At 40.2% G+C, this 17,922-nt stretch overlaps 1 protein-coding gene across 2 annotated transcripts in view; it reads right to left on the bottom strand.

The window, feature by feature from the left end:
- Nucleotides 1–11,386, bottom strand: part of CLPX (caseinolytic mitochondrial matrix peptidase chaperone subunit X) — a 37,222-nt gene extending 25,836 nt beyond the window's left edge. For both annotated transcript variants that reach the window (XM_030875264.2, XM_030875265.2), the window contains exons 1-3: nt 11,111–11,386; nt 3,889–4,049; nt 2,117–2,234 (exon numbers count right to left, since the gene is read on the bottom strand). In XM_030875264.2, the coding sequence (XP_030731124.1) occupies nt 2,117–2,234; nt 3,889–4,049; nt 11,111–11,189 (358 nt within the window). In that variant the 5' untranslated portion in view covers nt 11,190–11,386. The remainder of the gene's footprint in view (nt 1–2,116; nt 2,235–3,888; nt 4,050–11,110) is intronic.
- Between the last annotated feature and the right edge of the window lie 6,536 nt (nt 11,387–17,922).

Genomic DNA, 17,922 nt, shown 5'->3' with positions numbered 1-17,922 from the left:
AGATGCTTTGTAAGAATGTACTCTTGTTTTACTCTTTTCTTCCATATTCTCTACTCCCACATCTCCCTCCCTAATTATAATTCCCAAAGGAAACAGCCTTGAGTTGATTAGATAACACTAAAGTATAGTGTTTTTTATCTAGATAATCTCTAGGGAAGGTGGGAATCTGTACGTTAACAATCACCTTCAGTAATTAATACAACCTGGAAAGTTATGAAAACACTATATAAAAAGAAAAATTTAATCTCAAGAGGAGCTAGTTTATCCCTAAAGAATTCCAGTTGGTACAAAGGACAGGAACTTCTGAATAGGAAAGGAATTTCTGAATAAGATATCTTCACTGCTCTATAACCTTGGATGAATTACTTAAACTTAATTTTAGCTACTTCATTTATAAAAATGAGGATATTCCCTGTTTTGGCAAAAATAAGATTGTGAGAATAAAATTATACATACTGACATTTATTAAATGTTAGTTTCTTTCCTTTTCTATTCTAGGAAATCATTTTTAGAGTAGAATTATAGGTCTATAAAGGTTGAAATCTTTCTTTGGGGAAAAAAATGGAAATTTTCTTGATTAAAACATGTAATATGACACTGCCAGTATGAACTGAGCAATCCTCAGACATTTTGGAATTTTACTATATGACACCAATGTGTTAAAAGTAAATGTTATTTAGAAGTTATATCATCCAATTCTACCACTTTCATTTTATGTTGCAATCCAAATTAATTTTCATTCATAATGATTCTTCTCTTTGATCTCTTACTAGGCAAAGCCACAAAGAGAACCTCATATAGAATGGTACCACTTTAAAGGTCTTTCCAAAATTGTAAAGATATGCTACATGTAATACATTTTCATATAGTGGCCAATTAATATTAATGATAGATGTGAAAATGTAACTGAAGTCTCAATATTTGAGTTAGAATATAGAGAATCCTCTCTAGTTAATCATCAGAAACTGAAACTTCTGCCAAGCCTGACCGTCAATCTTTTCACAATTGGATAGTATAGCAGGTACCATGGTAGTGCAAAGTAATTTACTCTTGAGTCATTACCATCAACTCTAATCATGTAGGAAATGATTTATCTGATTCATTAAATAAAATATCAGCAGTAGCATCTCTGCATTTCAGAAATAGTTACTGACACTAACAGCAAAAATAGGACTATTGGGGCTTCCCTGGTGGCGCAGTGGTTGGGAGTCCGCCTGCCGATGCAGGGGACACGGGTTCGTGCCCCGGTCCGGGAGGATCCCACGTGCCGCCGAGCGGCTGGGCCCGTGAGCCATGGCCACTGAGCCTGCGCGTCTGGAGCCTGTGCTCCGCAACGGGAGAGGCCGCAGCAGTGAGAGGCCCGCGTACCGCAAAAAAAAAAAAAAAAAAAATAGGACTATTGATGTCTTCCTTCTCTTAGTGTCTGAATCACTAATAATTATCAGACACTTCCTAGAACTGAGGACTTAGCACCTCTGGTAAGTACTCAGAAAGGGAAAATACCTTAATATTTGAATAACTGACAATCTCCAGCTATATGAGATGCTTAATAGGTATCTGAAGAACAAATACAGAATAAATAAGCCTTGCTTCTTCTACAGCTTAATGGTTACATACATGAAAAGCCACAAAATCCAAATGTAAAATAAACACATGTAAGCAAAATAAAGAAGCAAAGAGGGCTTCCCTGGTGGCGCAGTGGTTGAGAGTCTGCCTGCTGATGCAGGGGACATGGGTTCGTGCCCTGGTCCAGGAGGATCCCACATGCCGCAGAGCGGCTGGGCCCGTGAGCCATGGCCACTGAGCCTGCGTGCCCAGAGCGGGAGAGGCCACAACAGTGAGAGGCCCATGTACGGCAAAAAAAAAAAAAGAGAGAAAAAAAAAAAGAAGCAAAGAGTTTTCTTAAATTACCTTATACCACAGTGCAAAGCATTACTAGTCCAGGAGATTTTTAGTATCCGGTGAACGTAAAAGACTAACGTAAGTTCAGGAAGAAAATAATTCTAGTTTATATAATGTATGTATTTATAATGTATATGTTTATACAATGTATATAATGCAAGTAACGACTTACAGAAAAGGCAGGGAAAAAGAAGAACAATAGAAGAATACTTACACACAAAGGTCTCTACGTGTGTGCACAAGTCTCCACATTTAGGACAGCGAAGCTGGTTTCCACCTTTCCCAGAATTCCCAGAGCCTGACTTCTTACTGCTTCCCTCACTTGCTGATTTCTAATGTTGTGGAAGAAAAAAAAAAAAGGAAGAGTCAATTATTACTTTCAGGCAACCACCATGTAACTTAAGTATAAACAATATTGTTTGTAATCTTATAATGTTTACAATTTTTAGAATGGAATTATTAGTATAATTTATATCTCTATTGTCACTGGTGTAAAAACAATAAAATCAGTTCTAGTAAACACATATATTTACTGCACTCCTTCTTTACATGGTATGTGCCAGCATGTATAATTAGCTTTTCTGCAATGACAATCAATAAACACTACGGGAAAAAAATCAATAAGCACTAGTAAATTAAAAAAAGTTACTATAGGTAAAAAACTACATTTCAATGAAATTGAATCAGGAGTTATTATCTTGGCAAGTAGTGACTCAACTTTCTTGAATCTAACTTTTATCATCTCTAAAATGGGGATAATTTCACCTACTTTAGAGGGTCATTGTTAGGATTAAGTGTGGATATGAAAGCACCTAGCATTTTGTCTCACATATATTAATAACTCAAGTGTTGTCAAATTCACATAATAAAAAAAAATGATAACTCACTGACCTAATACAATCACCAATCATCTACTTGCTAGCTACAGAGTAGCCTAACATTAAGTCATACAGATATCTAAGATTTTGAGGTAGAGGATGAAGTAAGGTTTATACTATCATGAGTTGTAAGAACTGTGTGGAAGCAGAAAATGATGGTTATTCCCAATCCAACCAACCATGAGACTGACTACATAGATTATTTTTTTTATTGGAGTATAATTCCTTTAGAATGTTGTGTTAGTTTCTGCTGTACAATGAAATGAATCAGTTATATATATACATATACCCTCTCCCTCTTGGACCTCCCTCCCACCCTCCTCCATCTCACCCATCTAGGTGGTCACAGAACACTGAGCTGAGCTTCCTGTGCTTTACAGAATGTTCCCACTAGCTATCTATTTTATGCATAGTAGTGTATATACGTCAATCCTAATCTCCCAATTCGTCCCTCCCTCCTCTTCCCTGCCTGTGTCCACATGTCCGTTCTCTACGCCTTAATGAAGCTTCTTTACTGCTTTGGGGTGTTAGAAATTTTAGCTACTGCTTACTAAGTGCAATGCTTATCAAACTATTTTATGGCTCAGACTGAAAACACAAAATAAAAATATGTAGGGACTTCCCTGGTGGCACAGTGGTTAGAATCCGCCTGCCAACGCAGGGGATACGGGTTCAATCCCTGGTCCAGGAAGATCCCACGTGCCGTGGAGCAACTAAGCCCGTGTGCCACAAGTTCGGATGCACTCTAGAGCCCAACTACTGAGCCCACAAGCCACAACTACTGAAGCCCGTACAACTAGTGCCTGTGCTCCGCAACAAGAGAAGCCACCGCAGTGAGAAGCTCACGTACCGCAAACAAAAGTAGCCCCCACTTGCTGCAACCAGAGAAAGCCCACGTGCAGCAACAATGACGCAATGCAGCCAAAAAATAAATAAGTAAATAAATTTATTTTTTTTAAATATGTAAAATTCTTCAGATCATTTTATATATTTCACATTTCCTACAGAAAACATACAAACCAATGAAATACAGAGTAGTAGTATTATATTTAATTGTTTAAATGAGGGAACTCAAATATGTGTATAGATGCCAATAAAGATAAAATACCTTATTTCCATCTCCAGAGCCATCTTTACTCATCCCATCTTTTGAAGCAAAGTATGCTGGTGTTTCTGTAAAGGCTCTAAAAGGAGCTCTTCGTAGAAGCTGAGTTTCAAAGGTCCCAAGCCTTCCTAAAACTGGTATATGAATGCGACCACAAGAAATACCTGAAAATACAATGAAATTTAGTCTACACATCAAATATTAACACACCTTCAATAAGTCCCCTGGGGACAAAAATCCCTCAAGCATAAAGGAGGTTGAAAAAGCTATAGTCTTCACAGCAGTAGTACAAACCAGTGACACCATCTTCAAAAACTGGCCCGACCTGTGCTTTGGAAGTAAGGAAAGACCACCCAGGTCATAACAATGAATGGCTCTTTCAAAGTGTGAAAAATAAGCAGTTCAACATCTGCCTCACCTGTAGGGGAAAAAGGCCATTTATGTCCTATATTCTTATACTTCTTATACTATTTCTACCAATGAGAATAAACAATTGACATGAACTCATCTGTCTCTTTGGTTATATGGGGGTAATATCTGCAACAATGGCAACAAATTTCAAATGTTCTTTTAAAAGTTATGTGCTATTCATTAAATCATGTTTTAATAAAATATTTCAATCCTATAGAAAAGAGAAATATATTTCAATAAAAAAATATTGTGTAACCACCATCCAGCTTTCAAACATTTTAACCTTTTGCCATATTTGAAGTTAATTCTTAAAAAAGACATAGGTTTATCACTGACTTATTTGGCAAACTTTTTCTGTAAAAGACGAGGATAGTAAGTATTTTCAGCTTTGTGGGCCATATATGTAGTCTCAATCTCATTAATTCTCCCTGTAACATGAAAGCAAGTTTAAACAATATGTAAACACATGGGTGTGGCTGGATTTGTTCCATGGGGCCACTGTTTGCTGACTCCTGCTTTTTTCCATATAAATACGAAACAGGCCTCCGAATAAATTATAGTCAATGGCAAAAGAGCCATACTCCCATAAGGCAGCATTTCCCAAGCTGGTCTTTAAAAGACTGTTCCCTACACAAGAAAACTGAATGGTCATACAATAGGTTAAACAAAATTCCATAGACTTCAGTACACTAGAGCTATTCAGAATCTTGCATAAGCTATAATGTACATTAATGAATCCCCAAAAAGGAAGTTTCCCAGCAGAGTGCTATTAGGAGGTAATAAACAACCAAGGGGTTAACACTTAGATAAATTTAAGAAACTGATTTTCCCTCCCTCATTTTATTCCCTGCAAAATTCACAACTCAGGACTTAAATTTTCATTCCCACACCTGTTAGGGCTTTTAAAAGATCATGCACGCATGTATATATTGTATCCAAATGCAAAAACTGGTTTAAAATTATGTAGGGCTTCCCTGGTGGCGCAGTGGTTGAGAGTCCGCCTGCCGATGCAGGGGACGCGGGTTTGTGCCCCGGTCTGGGAAGATCCCACATGCCGCGGAGCGGCTGGGCCCATGAGCCATGGTCGCTGAGCCTGCGCGTCCGAAGCCTGTGCTCCCCAAAGGGAGAGGCCACAACAGTGAGAGGCCCGTGTACCGCAAAAAAAAAAAAATTATGTACATCAAACAATTCAAAACCAAATGCTTAATTATATAACTCTTTTTTTAACGACTCCATTTTCCAACACAATTTTGTACACTGTTAGAACTAGTTTCTTTACTGTTAGAACTAGTTTCTTTACTTATCACCATAGGCCATCTCCAGTTACACGAAGTACTAAAATGAACCCACCAAACTACTCAGGAAAGATACAAGTAAGAGGAAACAAATTTTCTCATTTCTATATAAATTCACAAAGAACACCAAAAAAGGATTATGACATCCCAGTCCCTAACCCAAAGAGTGTAAAATTTTGCTTAACACTATTAAGCTTGACTATTAATAAGGAAAAAAAAAAACCAACTACATTTGATGTTTTCCTTCTAAGAAACATCTTCAAAAGACATTTCAAATTTTCTCTGTAACATTTCCATTTTCTGCAGTAAATTATGTTAGCTATTACTCTCTCATTAGAATGAGATCTAAGGTAGTTTATGAAATTTAAGCTAAACATTAATGTTTTTCCAAGGACATAATATGACTTAAAGACTATGTCAATCTAAAAAGCAAGTCTAGAAAAAGTCATGGAGGAGAGGGATAGATGAAATCAAGAATGCAGAAAGTTGAATGCACCTTGACGCTGGGTGACAGGTATTTTGGGGTTCAGTGTTCTATTTTGTGTGTGCTTGAAAACATCCATTATAAGTTAATATGAAAGGTAGCATAACACAGTAATTTATTATAATCTATGTAACAAGGGTAACTTTTTTATTGAACCTTTATGATGTATTCACAAAGAAAACTACAATTGTAACAAGCTTTATGTGAGGCTATTTGTACTTGGATGTTTAGATCAAAACAGCCCTGAAGTATCAGATAGAGTGTATTATTTCCCACTTACAATACATCTTTTAAAATAGTATTTAACAATTTACAATATCTAGTATTATTAGAAAATAAGCTGAAAGGAAATTATCTTTGGGAATTTAAGAGAGATAAAAATTATGAACATGATCCTTTTAAAATCTACTTGAATAGAAAGAAAAAGTGTCCTTCACCTTAAATAATTTATCAAGTAACATATGAAACCAATGCAACCATACAGTCACCACAGAAAATACTATCTGAGAAACATGTTCATATCATTTAAAAATCTAAATTTAAGAATTTCTTTGCTGGCCCTGATGGTATGGTACTGGAGAGCTGTTTTAATATTCTACTGATATAATCTAAGGGCTACACCAACAAGACGCTGTAAATACTAAACCTCTGGGTCTCAAACTTGGGCATGCATTAGAATCACCTGGAGAACTTGTTAAACCACAGGCTGGAGGGGATTCTCCCTGGTTCTGATTCAGAAGGTATGAGGTGGGACCCAAGAATGCATTTCTAACAAGTTCCCAGATGATGCTGATGCTGCTGGTTTGAGGACCCCACTTTTTAAAACCACTGTACAAAACAATTTAAATGATCAGTCATTCACCAATCATATAAAATCCTCACAGAAATTATTGCAGCAACCCAATCAGTTTTTAACCCTTTTTTGTGCCCTCTGGCAGTCTGGTAAAGCCTATTCAGAATGTTTTTAAATGTACAGAATAAAATACATAACAAAGGAAACCAATTATCCTCAAGTAGTTATCAAAATATTTTTAAAATATTCTTTTTTTAACATCTTTATTGGAGTATAATTGCTTTACAATGGTGTGTTAGTTTCTGCTTTATAACAAAGTGAATCAGTTATACATATACATATGTCCCCTTATCTCTTCCCTCTTGCATCTCCCTCCCTCCCACCCCTCTAGGTGGTCACAAAGCACGAGCTGATCTCCCAGTGCTGTGCGGCTGCTTCCCACTAGCTATCTATTTTACATTTGGTAGTGTATATATGTCCATGCCACTCTCTCACTTTGTCCCAGCTTACCCTTCCCCCTCCCCATATCCTCAAGTCCATTCCCTAGTAGGTCAGTGTCTTTATTCCCGTTTTGCCCCTACGTTCTTCATGACCACTTTTTTTTTTTTAGATTCCATATATACGTGTTAGCATACAGTATTTGTTTTTCTCTTTAAAAATATTCTTCTTAACTAACAAAATTAAATAAGATCTAACAGCTTTTAATGTAACTACCATGATTTCAAAGTAGTGGAAAGTATAAACAATATTTTGAAATACCAGTAATGTAATGTGATATGAAAATATCTGTGTTTGATTGGTGACAAATCCACAGGTATTGCTAATACTACTGTGGTTTGCTGCCTACATTCGTAATTGAAGGAAATGCTATATTTCACTCAGATTAGTGAAAATAAAGTTCAAAGAACCTCTAAATTCTATCCCTGGGCCCTTTGGAAGCCTGTGAACCCAGGTGAAAAACCCCTAAAAGCCAAAAAGGGAAGTATTTATGGGAAGTATATTTCGAAAGAGTACTTGGCAGCAATGACAGAAGACAGTCAAGTTAAACTCCTTACAAAACTCTGTCATAAGGATAAAGCTTTGAGTTTCAGAGCAGTTTTTTTTAAAAAATATATATTAGAATAAGGCACAATGATTTTAGGGCTATTAAGAACTTGGAGGGTAATTTATTCAATTTCTAAATACTTGACTTCCTATATTCAATCTTGAACTAAGCATTCTCCAAAAACATACAAATGATTCAGCTTAGAAGATTAACCGATCTTTAATTTGCATTTTAGAAATAGAGCAAAAGAACTAATTAAAATTTAAAACTATATTTGTAGTGACAATATTTTAAGTGTATAACTGATGAAACAGCAAATTAAGTTAAATGCTCTCTTGAACACCAGTCCTCTAACCTCCAACACAAATTGGAAACAAAATTCAACAAAAACTCGCAAACAATGCTGGCAACTTAGTAGATGCTTATTGCTTTTAATAATCTCAAATTTTTATTTTATGCCCAAGTTATTACTTCAGGAATACTGCATACTTCTTAATAAAGAAAAATAACATCACTCCTATGATAGCTTTCCTCAAGTTTAAAAACGTTTGATAGGTTTTCACTAAAACTACTAGTCTGCTGGTCTGAAGATGAACATGCCCAAGAAAAGAGAAATGTTGATTAGGAAATAGTGTGCTATTGTAGAAATAAAGATGCTCTATCATTTACTCACTTTGTCATATTAATTTGTATTGGATTTAACTACGAGAGGGGGAGGGGGGAGAGAGGGAGAGAGAGAGAGAATTAAAATATAGCTAAAAAAAATTATGGATGCCCACCAACATGTTTGAGCATCTTCAAATCTTCATTTACACCCTCATGAGGTGACACCCTGAGTTACACAGGAGCACACAATTCTCACAGCCAAATTCAAACCAAGTACTGTCACTCAGAATTTTTTAAATGGAATCAAACATTTCTGAATGCATATATTTAGAATGCAAACTGTTATATATGCAAAGTACATTTGAAAAAATATACATCAATATTGAAAACACCAGCAATTCAAGTAGAAAAAATATTTTAAAATTTTACTTTACTATAGGTTTCATATTCAAAGAGAATAGTGAAGAAAAACACATTAAATTGGATACACATAGCCCAACAGGAAAAGAAAACAGATCCAGTGTCTAGTATGACAATTTATCAAATTAATTTTTCAAACTACCGTTTAAAATTTTTAAAGTCTAACATGACAGATAAACCAATAGAAATAGAGAATAGCACTGTACTTCAGAGGAGCTCTGAAATCTCCCCTTTTATTCTTAATTCATTGTACAAATTTCCTGTTAGAAGACTATATTGATGAAACTATTTTTATTTGTTTAAATTATGTTGCTGAAATTCTTAACTCTGTACATAAGAATAATAAACTAGCTAAAGTTCAATTGTGATTTTTCTATCTTTCACCTCTCTTCCTCTTTCCAAGAATTCTAAATAAAAATAACCCTCTTCAAGGTTTTTCAGGCCTTAAAAAAATACATCTTTATATTCTTGTAGACTTATGTATACTTTTAGAGTTTCTACCATGGAAAACAAACATTTTATGTAAATCCATTTGCTGTTTCATTGTCATATAAAAATATTAAATTCTATAATGATATTGGGTAATGTCTGATATTTTAGATTTAATTTACTCCTTTACAGTGAAAATTATAGTTTGGTATTTCTGAAAACCTCTAGTAAACTTGTATTAACTGAGAAACAAATAGATAATTCCTAAATAAGTCATTAGTTTTTGCTGATTTACCTAATGATAGATTTAATTTTGAAAGATGTTGTTTTGAAAAGAAAAATAAACAAATAGCTGCACACTTTCTATAACTCACAGTTTTCAGGGACAATTGATAGAGACAAAGAATGTTGTCAAAGAAGCCTTCCCTGCCCACGGAGAACACATACCTTATACAGGCCCAGAAACAATATTATTCTTTGTCTATTCCTCTAAACTCGAAGATGAGGACTTATTCACCCTTCCATCTCCAGCACCAAAGCAGGGCCTGACACATAGCAGGCCCTCAACAAATTTGTCAAATAAATGAATTTAAATATCTGTCAATTTCGAGTGTTTGCAACTCATATTCCTGGAATAGGGATGTCTACTTGTTCAGGATTAACAGTGTCCTGGGACTAAATTCACTCCTTTACATTTATGTACCATTTTACAAAATGCTTCTGCCCACACAACCTCATTGAATCCCTCTGTGAAATAAACTGTCGGAAAATAAATATTTAGTAAACTGTAAGAATTTTACAATGAAGCTAAAAATTCGGAAAAGGGAGCTGTTTTTTTCTAATCCAAAGATCATAAACTAATAATCCAAAGCAAAACGAATCTGTCTAGAAGTTAGTGATTATAACAGGATCTAGACTCTTTGTCTGCTATTCATAGATTTAGGGAAGAGAAAAATGGTTTCTTTTCCGGAATCTCTTGGCTGGGGTTGCCACTCTTTCACAGCTCCTGATAAACAGAAAGGACAGGTAAACAAGCGCCACCCTTAAAAAACTACTTGGGGCTGTCAAGTTAGGAAATCCGGCAAACGACTGACTCCCTGAGACACCTAAGCCCTTCAAAAACAATTTCTGTGGGAATTTCCATCTCTTCGGGCGCTTTGCTGCGGCCCCCGAAAAGTAGTGCGAGTCAGCTTTACGTCCCGGAGTGAGCGGCCGCACAACGACTGTGACACCGCGGCCCCCGCGCGGCCTGCGCCCGGGACGGCCCGCTCGGCGCCCCGCGGCCCCGGGGGGACCCCAACAGTGGCGGCTCCTCATCCGGGCCCTTCCCGCGGCCCACGACAGGCCCAAGGGGAACCCGGCCGGGCTCCGGAAGAGGAGCCGCAGCCAGGGGAGGCGGCAGTCACCTGCGGAGTGGGGTCTGGGGACACTTTTTAACCAACGGAGCACTGCGTGCCTCTTTCAGGGTTTCTGCGAAGCGACCACATTCTGGCCCCAAAGTCAGAGGGCCTGAAAGCGGGAGGGTGAGGGAGCCAGAGGGTTTCACTTCAAATGTGAGAACCAGCTGCTCCAGAGGTTGGCAGAGACCCATGCCACGGAGAAAGGGGGGGTTGCCAGGCGAAGCGCCGAGCACCTCCTCACATCCTCGGGGTGGGGGAGGCCTCTCGCCCTCCCCGGGGTCCCCGCCGCCCCCGCCAGGCCACTGCTGGGTCAAGAGCTCAGGTGCGGGACTACTTCGTTACCTCTTGGCGCGGAGGCGAACGAGGAGCTGATGAGCCGCGCGGCTGTGGCGCCGCAAGTACAAGCGCCGCAGCCTGACATCTCCGCGGGGCCTAGGCTGGGGCTTCGCCCCCTGCCGCCCTCCGGGTCTCAGCAGCCGACTGCTACTCGCGGGGTTCGCTGGCTTGGCTCCGAACTCTCCTGTCGATTCTAGGCCCACTGCAGATATCACCCCCCCGGCAGCAATGCCTTCGCACTCTTCGTGCCCCACTGCCGTCTACTGAATAGACACCTAACATGCCCCCCCCCCACGTTCTCCTCCCCCCGCACCCTCCCCGCCTATCGGGCCCAGGGGGGCTTGCGCGCGCCTGCGTCCTAGGCCTAGGGAGGGGGGCGTGGGCACGAGCGGCGCGTGCGTGAGACACAAACGTAGGCGAGGGGAAGGGGGCGGTGACCTGGGCGCCAATGAGCACGCTACGGCAGAAGGCCGATTTACCCCCGCCCCCACCAAATGAAGAACTACAAGTCCCGACCCACAATTCTTCCGGAAAGTCCCTTTATCCTAGCGTTGAAAAGTTTGCGATTGTAGCGGAGAGATGCATGCCGGGAGTTGTAGTTCCAGCTCGTAACCGTAAACTGGTCATTTTCTACTGGTGTCTGGGAAGGTCAAAGTGAGACCCGTGGCTTATCCGGTCGCAGGAGGAGTCTTGAAAGCGGCCGATTCTATAAGAATCGATAAGTTCCTCCCCTCGGGGGTTCCCCATCCTGTGTTCCTTATCTTTTCCTTATCTTTGCTTTCCTGACTTGCGACCTGGAAGTGGCGGTATTTTTTACGAAGTTCCTCAAGCAACAGCTGTTGGATGACAACTCTCTTTCCTTGTTTTTTCAAGCCTAGTGGTGATGACTCTTCAGGTCGTTACTAGTCCCTGGGTGCTTTACAATCCTTTGTCCGTTCCCTTAAACCTGATCACACCCTGGTAAATAGTTACTTCAAGAATCTCTCTTCTGTTACTCTTAGGCCTCTGTTTGGCTGGTTCCTCTCTGGATATCTAAAGCAGATCAGGGCTTTCCTGGTGGCGCAGTGGTTAAGAATCCACCTGCCAATGCAGGGGACACGGGTTCAAGCCCTAGGCCGGGAAGATCCCACGTGCTGCAGAGCAACTAAGCCCGTGCACCACAACTACTGAGCCTGCACTCTAGAGCCTGCAAGCCACAACTACTGAAGCCTAGAGACCCATGCTCCGCAACAAGAGAAGCCACCGCAATGAGAAGCCCGCGCATGGCAGCGAAGAGTAGCCCCTGCTTGCCACAACTAGAGGAAGCCCACAACGAAGACCCAACACAGCCAAAAATAAATAAATTTGAAATAAATAAAGTGGATCAACCAGCTAGCTGACAAAGTACAGGATGGTGACAAATGAATCATACTCTTTTCAATCTGGGTTGGCACCAGAGAGAGTATTTACTTTGTATATAAGATTCTCATAAACTCCAAAGCCCAGAGAAATTGCCAAGTGAGCTTGGATACCTTCAGTTCTGAGCTGGCGGAGGAGGGGGTGGGGACGGAGGGGATGGGGGGACGACGACACGCAAGCCAGAGTTAGTTATTTAGCCCTCTTCAGTCTGGGATCAGAGAAATGTGGCTTCTAGTTCCCTGGGTCTGGCCGTGAGAAGGCGCATTGGCCTTGGCCTTGGCCCAGACCACACAGGTTTTTTGTCTCTCTGGGTGCTGACTCCTGGTACTCCTTCAGCTTAAAGTGACAGAGACCAGAAGGGAGCCCAGGTCTTAACTCAGCTGCCTTCATGAATAGAATTTTGAGAGAATAGAGACTCTAAAATTCCTACAATCCAGTGTTTTCAAACTGTGTTCCTAGAATCCCTCAGAAGCCAAAGCTCTTTGGTGGGGATGAGGGGACTAAGAGAGTGAACCTCCCCAAATCCTCCTCCAAGCCACCTCCAAAGTCAGTCAGAGCAGCTCTGGTTTTATCTGTTTCATTTATTGCGGTTTCATTTGAAAAAATAGTCATGGGACTTCCCTGGCAGTCCAGTGGGTAAGACTCCACTCTCCCAATGCAGGGGGCCTGGGTTCAATCCCTGGTCCAGGAACTAGATCCCACATGCATGCCACAGCTAAGAGTCCACATGCCACAGCTAAGAAGTCCAAGCCCGCATGCCACAACTAAAAGATGCCACAACGAAGATCCAGCGTGCTGCAACTAAGACCCGGCGCAGACTAAATAAATAAATAAACAAACACACATAAATTTTTTTTTAAAAGAGAAAATATAGTTGTTCTGCTTTAAAACAATGTTTGAAAACCACTGATTCTAGGACAAACTTCTTGTAGCGGTAAGCTAAGCAGGTCACGTGGACTCTTAACACCCAATTTAAATTTGTTTCATTCCACCCCACCTTCTATTTCAATTATATACACATTTTCTTCTTCTTACAGAAATTAAGAAGTTGGTTGCTAAAATCTATAGACTGCTATATAGCAAGCTGAATAAAAGCACTTTATTTTAGGCTTATCTGGGGGCACCCCATGAAGCCTTCCTTTTCTCTGTCCATTCTAAAAACTTGACTTACTCAGTCAACAAATATTTATTGAGTACCAATTACATGCCAGGCACTGAGGAAATCGCATTGAACAAAACAAAAAAGTTTCTCTCATGGAGCTTCTATTCTAGTGGGGAAAGATAAGACAGTAGGTAAAACAAAAATATGTGCCACTGGTATGATGACATAGGAATATCTTTATATTGTTTCATAATATATTCTTTCATTCCAAGGACAACTGAGTATTCAATTTTATTTATGGGCCGATGTTTTGTGTATTTAGCCTGTATTCCCAACTGTACTATGAGTCTTTGAAGGCAGGTATTTCATTATAAACGTGGGCTGAATACACAGTAGAAATTCAGTAAATACTTGATTAAGTACTTATCTTCCAACTACATTAGCTTGGCAGAAAGCTGAGATGGTGTCTTCAGAAAATCTGACATAAAATCAGAGCAAATTATAATTGACAAAGAAGTGTTAATAGACACAAATTTATACAATGGTTGATCCAACTGATTGAGTGTCCCAGAAGGAATTCTCAGGAGATGCCTGATTAGCAGAGTGTAGACTTTGTCCTAGAAAGTACAAAACAAAGGGAGGTGTACAAAACTCAGTTTAACTTTTTCTCAAATGTGAGCAAAGGTCATGTGGCTTTGGCATCAGACTGGTCATGGTTTCATCACACAGGCAACATGAATTTGGTAGTTTCAGTGCATCACCCCCAAACTATGCTCTGTGGGTCAGAATGTACCTGGATTATTAGGATCAGCACCCAACAAGCCTGTATTGGGACCCTAACTTTGTGCTAGGCTCTTTGATGGTATAAATCTTACAGTGTTATTCAAATTGGGGAACTTATACCATGGGGATATACCAAGACTTCCATTTGGTACTTGGTATGTTGCATCTTCGTTGCTGCACACGGGCTTTCTCTAGTTGCGAGCAGGGGCTACTCTTCCTTGCGGTGCGCGGGCTCCTCATTGCGGCGGCTTCTCTTGTTGTGGAGCACGGGCTCTGGGCACGCGGGCTTCAGTAGTTGCAGCACGCGGGCTCAGTAGCTGTGGCTCGCGGGCTCTAGAGCACAGGCTCAGTAGTTGTGGCACATGGGCTTAGTTGCTCCACAGCATATGGGATCTTGCTGGACCAGGGCTCGAACCCGTCTCCTGCACTGGCAGGCGGATTCTTAGCCACTGCACCACCAGGGAAGGTTCTGATAAAATAGTCTGGAGTGGGGCTCAGGAATCCATTTTTATTACTAGAATCAGGAAATGCTAAGTTTTATTTGCCGAAATGAATAAGGTGTGTTCTCTGTGGTGGTAGAAGCCTGTGTCTTTATTTCTCAAGGCCTCTATTTTAGGCTTCCTCTATTACCACCACTTTCTCCCTCAGTAAATCACTGCCCAGCCTTGGTACTGTAGGGAGACCAAGGATTCTACAAGAAGATGCTCACCGTCCTTCTGGGTCTGTCCTTGAGTGGGGGGTGGTGACCTAAGATGGCACAAGGTTCCCCATCCCCAACCGTGTCTCAGCTAGAGGAATGTCCTTCATCCTGATGTTCAGGGAGATGGTCAGCAGATGGCACTAACTCACCATGGCTTCCCTCTTTGAATCCATGGTAGAGGGGTTGTAGGATGAGGAGGAGTGTTCTTAAAGCTAATGCGTTGGAACTTTTGGTGTACCAGATCTTGAGGACAGTGCTAGGAATGCTTGTTTAGTATTTTCTAAAGGGCACAGATGTCAGGGGTAGAAGGAATGCTGTGTGTCTACTAGCTGGGTCACTCACCAGCTGTGTGACTTCTGACAAGTTACTTAACTTCATAAGCCTGTTTTTCCAACTATAAATCGGGGTGCTCCTGACCCCCTAGGGTTAATGTAAATAAAAGATTCTGAGTCGTAGTATACAGTAGGCGCTTAATTTTTTTTTTCTGTGCAATGCTGTAATTTATGGCTTTCCTTTTATGCCTGTAAAAAACTCCTTTTTAGTTACGCTTCCTGGCCAACTTGTTGACAACCTCACCCTATTCCTTTATACCTTAGCACTGTAAGGAGCTCACCTGATTTCAAATGCAAAATTGAAGAAGAGAGACGAAAGAGAGAGGATACAGACCCTTGGTTTATAAGTCCTTTACAATTTGCAATTAATTTGCCTTAGCCATAATATTAGATAATAAGAGATATTTATGCTTTGGTAACAGTTGTAATCGTTTATTACTTGCAAGCATCCACTGGGCTGTGTGTGTAAAGTAGTACCCGTTGGTAAATTAGTCAATAAGAAGAAATGAAGAGAAAAGCTTCTGAGCCACCAAAATAGATGTTGCAAAGTTGGCAATTCAAAGTTCATACACTTTGCTCATACCTGGGCCTTCAGAATCTCATTCTGTGTCTATTTACTCATTTCAAATACTGATTTGGTCATATGGATCTCCTTCCCAGAAGTGAGTAAATTAGAAAGGGGAGTGGTGCTAGAGTGGGCATATTAACCACAGCCAAACTGTTCTCTGAGAGCCTGACAAAAAAGGAGGAAACGGAGAAGTGGATGCAAGAACTCAGTAAGAAGACAGGGACTTCCCTGGTGGTCCAGTGGTTAAGACTCCGTGATCCCAATGCAGGGGGCCGGGGTTCCGATCCCTGATCAGGGAACTCGATCCCGCATGCCGCAAATAAAAAGATCCCACGTGCCACAACTAAGACCCGGCACAGCCAAATAAATTTTTTAAAAACTCAATAAAAAGACAGACTCACAGATGCAGAAAACAAAAAACCAAATCGGTCTTACCAGAAGGGGGAGGGGGTTGGAGGTAGGGAAGATAGGTGAAGGGGATTAAGAGGTACAAACCTCCATTTACTAATATATACTGTGTTCATACATTTGTTCAACTTATCCTTAAAATAGCCCCGTGAGGTACATATTATTTTCTCAAGTTTATAGTTGAGGAAACTGAAGCACACAGAGGTTAGATAACTTGTCCAAGATTACACTGCTTGTCCAAGATTACACTGCCAGTAAGTAAAAGAACCAATATTGAACCCAGGTAGCCTGGTTCTATAGCCATGCATTTAGCCACCGCACTATATTCCACAGGACTCACTATTAGATTGTCTTGGATGAAATACACTTTTTATTGCATTGTTGAGCTTTAAAAAAAGAAGAAAATTTTCCGTGAACATGCATGCAAATTCTTATGTTACTACATAGGTTGAAAATTGTCATATAAATGTTCTAAAGAATCAAAAGTAAACTCAGGAATTGTTTTTAAAATGAGCACGCAATTGGAGGTTATCAAAAGTGACCAGAAGGGGGAGTTCCCTGGTGGACCAGTGGTAAAGAATCTGCCTTCCAATGCAGGGGATACAGGTTCAATCCCTGGTATGGAAACTAGGATCCCACATGCTGCAGGGCAGCTAGGCCCGCGCGCCACAACTACTGAGCTCATGCGCCTCAACTAGAGAGCCCGCATGCCGCAAACTACAGAGCCCACCTGCCCTGAAGCCTGCACGCCACAAGTAAAGAAGAGAAAAACTGCACGCCACAACTAGAGAGAAGCCCAGGCGCCACAATGAAAGATCCCGAGTGCCTCAACAAAGATCCCGAGTGACATAACGAAGACTCGATGCAGCCAAAAATAAATATAAATAAATAATAAATAAATCTTAAAAAAAAAAATAGTGACCAGAGGGGACTTCCCAGGCAGTCCAGTGGTTAAGACTCAGCACTTCCACTGAAGGTTCTTGGTCGGGGAACTAAGATCCCACATGCCACACGGTGCGGAAAAAAAAAAAAAAGGGACCAGGTATTTTGAAAAAGAACCCCAACAACAAAAATTTGAGATTAAAAATATAATTGTTAAAATTATATGACTAAAATTGAATTAGTGTTTGTGTAGTGGCAAAACTGTCTTCAAGCATTAGGACAAAATTAAGACATTTTCAGATAATAAAAGCTGATAGAACAAAGTTGCAAGACTCACACTTCTTGGTTTCAAAACTTACTACAAAGCTGCAGTAATCAAGACAGAGTGGTACTGTCATAAGAATAGATATACCAAGCAATAGAATAGAATTGAGAGTCCAGAAATAAACCCTCACTTTTACAGCCAATTGATTTTCAATGAGTGCCAAGCCCAGTCAACGAGAAAGGAGAATCTTCACCAAATGATGCTGGGTCAACTGGATATCCACATACAAATGAAGTTGGATCTCTACCTATATACATATACATAAATTTACTCAAAATGAATCAAAGACCTAAATGCAAATGCTAAAATATAAAACTCTT

The sequence above is a fragment of the Globicephala melas genome, chromosome 2 (genome assembly GCF_963455315.2).
Source record: "Globicephala melas chromosome 2, mGloMel1.2, whole genome shotgun sequence".
Classification (NCBI taxonomy): Eukaryota; Metazoa; Chordata; class Mammalia; order Artiodactyla; family Delphinidae; genus Globicephala; species Globicephala melas.
Note: the sequence above shows the minus strand (reverse complement) of the source record. Positions and strands in the feature narration are given on the sequence as shown.